The sequence below is a fragment of the Volvox carteri genome, assembly GCF_000143455.1.
Source record: "Volvox carteri f. nagariensis unplaced genomic scaffold VOLCAscaffold_59, whole genome shotgun sequence".
In the NCBI taxonomy this organism is placed as follows: domain Eukaryota; kingdom Viridiplantae; phylum Chlorophyta; class Chlorophyceae; order Chlamydomonadales; family Volvocaceae; genus Volvox; species Volvox carteri.
In genome coordinates, this window is record NW_003307602.1 from 165,338 (window position 1) to 169,073 (window position 3,736).

Sequence of the window (3,736 nt, forward strand, 5' to 3'; positions counted from 1 at the left end):
GAAATGATCACCAACAGCAGCGCTGTTCACGATAGCTCAAACACTTCCGTACTACACCGCCGCGGGACCCTAGAGCCGGAGTCTTAGCTCAGGTCAAGCCTGGGCTAGCACAACCAACTCACCGGCTCCAGCCGCGCTCCCCGCACCGAGGCCAGCCGCCGAGGCTGCAGGACATGGGAGCGGTCGGGGGACCCGTGTAGATTACGAGTTGTTTCAAGCTTCAGGCACGAGAACCCTCCCACTCAGCCAGCGACGCAGAGCCTCCCGACACACCAATCAAGCCTTCTCAGCTCCCAGTGCATGACCTACTTTTACGGATAAGCACATCCACGAGCTTCAGCTGTTTGGCCGCTGTGCTACCGCGAATTAGCACACGTTCCAGATTCGTGGCCTTGCTCAATGCTTCTGCAGCGGCCAGCTGCCACACCTCGTCCTTATTAAATGCTTCTGAAAGATGGACAATCAGCTGGGCCTCCTGGGCCTCCTGGTCCATGGCTTGCGCTTGTGGCGCGCTAGCGACACGGTAAAGTACCGTACTGATACGAAAGGTTCGCGCCACACCTTTCGTTTTGGGCCACGAAGTGTGTCACAGTGGAAAAAGCTCTATGGAGAAAATTATTTACTTGTCGCGAAAATGTGTGGCACGAATGTGTTGTACGCCGTGTACATGGTGTAGAACAGCCAGAACTGAGTTCTTACACGCCAGAACTGAATTTTTCATATAGTTATAGCTTCCTTTTATTGTAACTGTTGTTTGCTGGACATCCTGGCACGCTACGTGACAATGCGTTGACCATGAAGCCCAGACGACCCAAGCAGCCTTTTTGCCAAAGCTTGCTCGTGACACTCCTGTTGAGCTCAGAGCAGGCGTTGCTAATATTAATGTTGCTCCAGAGGTCTTGGCTGCTAGAGCCGAGCGTGAAAACGCGATGGCAGTTCAAATTGCCCGGCAGCGTGCCGAAGCAGCCGCTGAGGCGGGCAACGCCATCATGGAGGAGGTAGTTTCTGTTCTTCTGCGTAAACATATAGTAACCGATATGTACAGCAGTTTGGGAGTTTTGATGCTGTCGCTCCTTGTTGTGGCTTCCCTGGAGCCCCGCGAAATGTGTGTTCATGTAAACAAATGTGTGCCATAAAAACTGACAGCCCTCGCGAATTGATGTAACAAAACGAAAAATTCCAGCTATATTTTTGGGGGTACCCGCGAAAGGTGTGGCGCGAACCTTTCGTATCAGTACGGTAGCGCTTTCGCAACCGATGCAAGGGCTGCTGATCTATAGTTGTGAGCCTCCTTTCTGCTGACCGCTCGTTCGTGCGTTGCGGTGTTGGATGCGAGAGTGCTGAAGCACAAAAAGGTCTGAAGGACGGCTACACGCTGTATGCTGAGGCAGGGTTTACGTTTGACCGAAGTTTAAGAGAGGTCAAGTTCTTGGGCTCAGTTCAGCAACGTGCAAATGTCGCCCGCGATGGGGACGGCGTCAGTCCCCAAAAAAATTGCGGATTTCTGAACCTCAACACCTTTGATGCGTATTATGGCTGCTTGCATAACAAATTGCGGGATGCGAGGCGAAGTGCATTCTTACGTACTTCTGAAGTCGCAAGTCGCAAGTTGCCAACTAACTCCAGGGTGGGGCTCACTCCCGCCGGAACTTCGGAGGTTTCGGAGCGGAAAGGGAGTCTCTGGTCTAAGCGTGCATCTCAAATGTCAATTTGTCAAGCAGCAGCTTGGATGTGGTCCCTGGTCTGAAGGAGGAGGGTCATACGTATGATGTTAACAGTAGCTGTGGTATAGAGCTACTAATTGTCGAAATGGAACTGGCGTCCTCGCCCCCCACAGAAAGCGGGGCTTGCCGAATGGAGACCATGTCTAAGTAGATCTGGACCCTGAGTGCTGCTGACATTTGCTTCAATTGTGTAGGAGGCCACAAGGTCGCCAGAGCGTGCTCACAGTGAACCTGTACTGCGGCTGCGAAAAAGTTTCCGATTTTTAGCCTTGTTGCGAAATCTCGCGAAGCCCCCGGTATAATCTCGAAAACCTCGAAATGCTGCAATTTGTTATGTCTATGGCGAATGTCATAAATGGACCTTAAACGCCTCAGGTCACACAGGAAGAGAATTGCATCCTTTGTGACCTATATGTCTTCATAATTACCATTACAATACTATAGGAACAATTTCCAATTGTTAATTCACGCAAAGCGCACCGAGCATTTTTCACGAACTCCTGCAGCTATGTATGTACAAGCCTGGTGATAATTTTCGCCATAGAAACGATACTTATACTGTTCTGTTCCTAGATAATGCTGGCTTGCCTTGGGTGATGGGGCGTAGCCGCGGAGCTTCAGCTGGGCGCGGTGGCACCTCGCGCGGTGGCCGCAACGCTATGTGAACACAATTCAGAAAGCCGCCCCGAATCGGACTCCCAATCAGACTCTCAATTGGACTTCATGTGAACACACCCTTAGGGAAGTGTCACGATATTATGCTTGGGCGTGGTCTGGCTGCTGCATGGTATCCTGGTTGATTTTGCGAATTGCATCACATACAGCTTCACTGCTAAGCAGAAGCCACGATAAGTTTTACGTAGATGGTTTTACCCAGGACCGGTACTTGTTGCAATTGGTCCGCAGGAAACACTTTCCTAGTTTCTTTCTAGCAATTTCCCTGCCCTGCATTAGCTCACTTCGCGCACTTGATGTCCGTGATGCGGGTGACGTCGGTGATGCGGGTGACGTCCGTGGTGCGGGTGACGTCCGTGGTGCAGGTGACGTCCGTGATGCGGGTGACGTCCGTGATGCGGGTGACGTCCGTGATGCGGGTGACGTCAGGTGATGCGGGTGACGTCAGGTGATGCGGGTGACGTCAGGTGATGCGGGTGACGTCAGGTGATGCGGCACCGGCAGCCAGATATCGGACACAGACTTCATACCATCGCCGATGCTGGGAAGGGGTCCGGCCGCGGCTTCGGTGGCCAGTCGCGGCAAGCCGCGGCTGTATCTGATTGTGCGTCCGTAGGCACCGCCGCCGGCTCCGGATTGCTTCGACGCGTCCTGTCCACTCGCGTTGACACCAACAACCAGGGTGGCGGCGGCGGTGCCGATGGCGGCGGTGAAGAGTGCGTGAACGGGGTCGGCGACAGCGAAGCCACTGCCGCCGCCGCCGCCGATGGTGCCGCCGTTGGCCCCTGCAGCGACCCGTCCGGCCGCGGCTGCAGCAGTGGTGTTGATTCTAGCGGTGTTGGCGACATGCAGGCTGAGCTGGGTCGTATGGCCCAGGAGCTGCGGGCGAGTGTACGGGATGTGGCCATCAGGCTGGAAGCGGTCATCGGTTCGGGGTTACTGCTATTGCTAGTGCTATTGCTACTGCTACTGTTACTGCGACTGCTATTGCTACTGCTATTACTACTGCTATTGCGACTGCTATTGCTACTGCGACTGCTACTGCAATGTTGTGGATTGTTAGTAAGAAGGCCCTCTCGGTGCCCCCTCCCCTCCTCCCTCCCTCCCCCGCCGCCCTCCCTCCCCGGCCGGCAGTTCATCTTTGGTGTTTCCTTGCCTACGATCATGATTCTCCTCCCTCCGTTCCGTATGTCCTGATCAGGCACCTGGCAGGGGCTCTCCGTGGCGGTGAAGACGCTGGTGTTCTCCGCGTCCGACGACAACAGGCGGAGGTCGTTGCAGGAGGCGGCGCTGTGTGCCAGCATCAGCCACCCTAACGTGGTGGTGAGGGGGGGGAA

The 3,736-nt window shown here is 54.6% G+C and overlaps 2 protein-coding genes across 2 annotated transcripts in view; one reads left to right on the forward strand and one right to left on the reverse strand.

Annotated features, from left to right (window-relative positions):
* The window catches only part of VOLCADRAFT_107150 (uncharacterized protein), a gene marked incomplete at both ends in the record, with an annotated part of 23,938 nt that extends 23,445 nt beyond the window's left edge, over positions 1 to 493 (reverse strand). The window contains 2 exons of the mRNA XM_002956251.1: positions 123 to 164; positions 428 to 493. Of these exons, the coding sequence (XP_002956297.1) occupies positions 123 to 164; positions 428 to 493 (108 nt within the window). The remainder of the gene's footprint in view (positions 1 to 122; positions 165 to 427) is intronic.
* A 436-nt stretch (positions 494 to 929) lies between these two features.
* Positions 930 to 3,736, forward strand: part of VOLCADRAFT_97230 (uncharacterized protein) — a gene marked incomplete at both ends in the record, with an annotated part of 3,741 nt that continues 934 nt past the window's right edge. The window contains 3 exons of the mRNA XM_002956204.1: positions 930 to 998; positions 3,081 to 3,327; positions 3,601 to 3,722. Of these exons, the coding sequence (XP_002956250.1) occupies positions 930 to 998; positions 3,081 to 3,327; positions 3,601 to 3,722 (438 nt within the window). The remainder of the gene's footprint in view (positions 999 to 3,080; positions 3,328 to 3,600; positions 3,723 to 3,736) is intronic.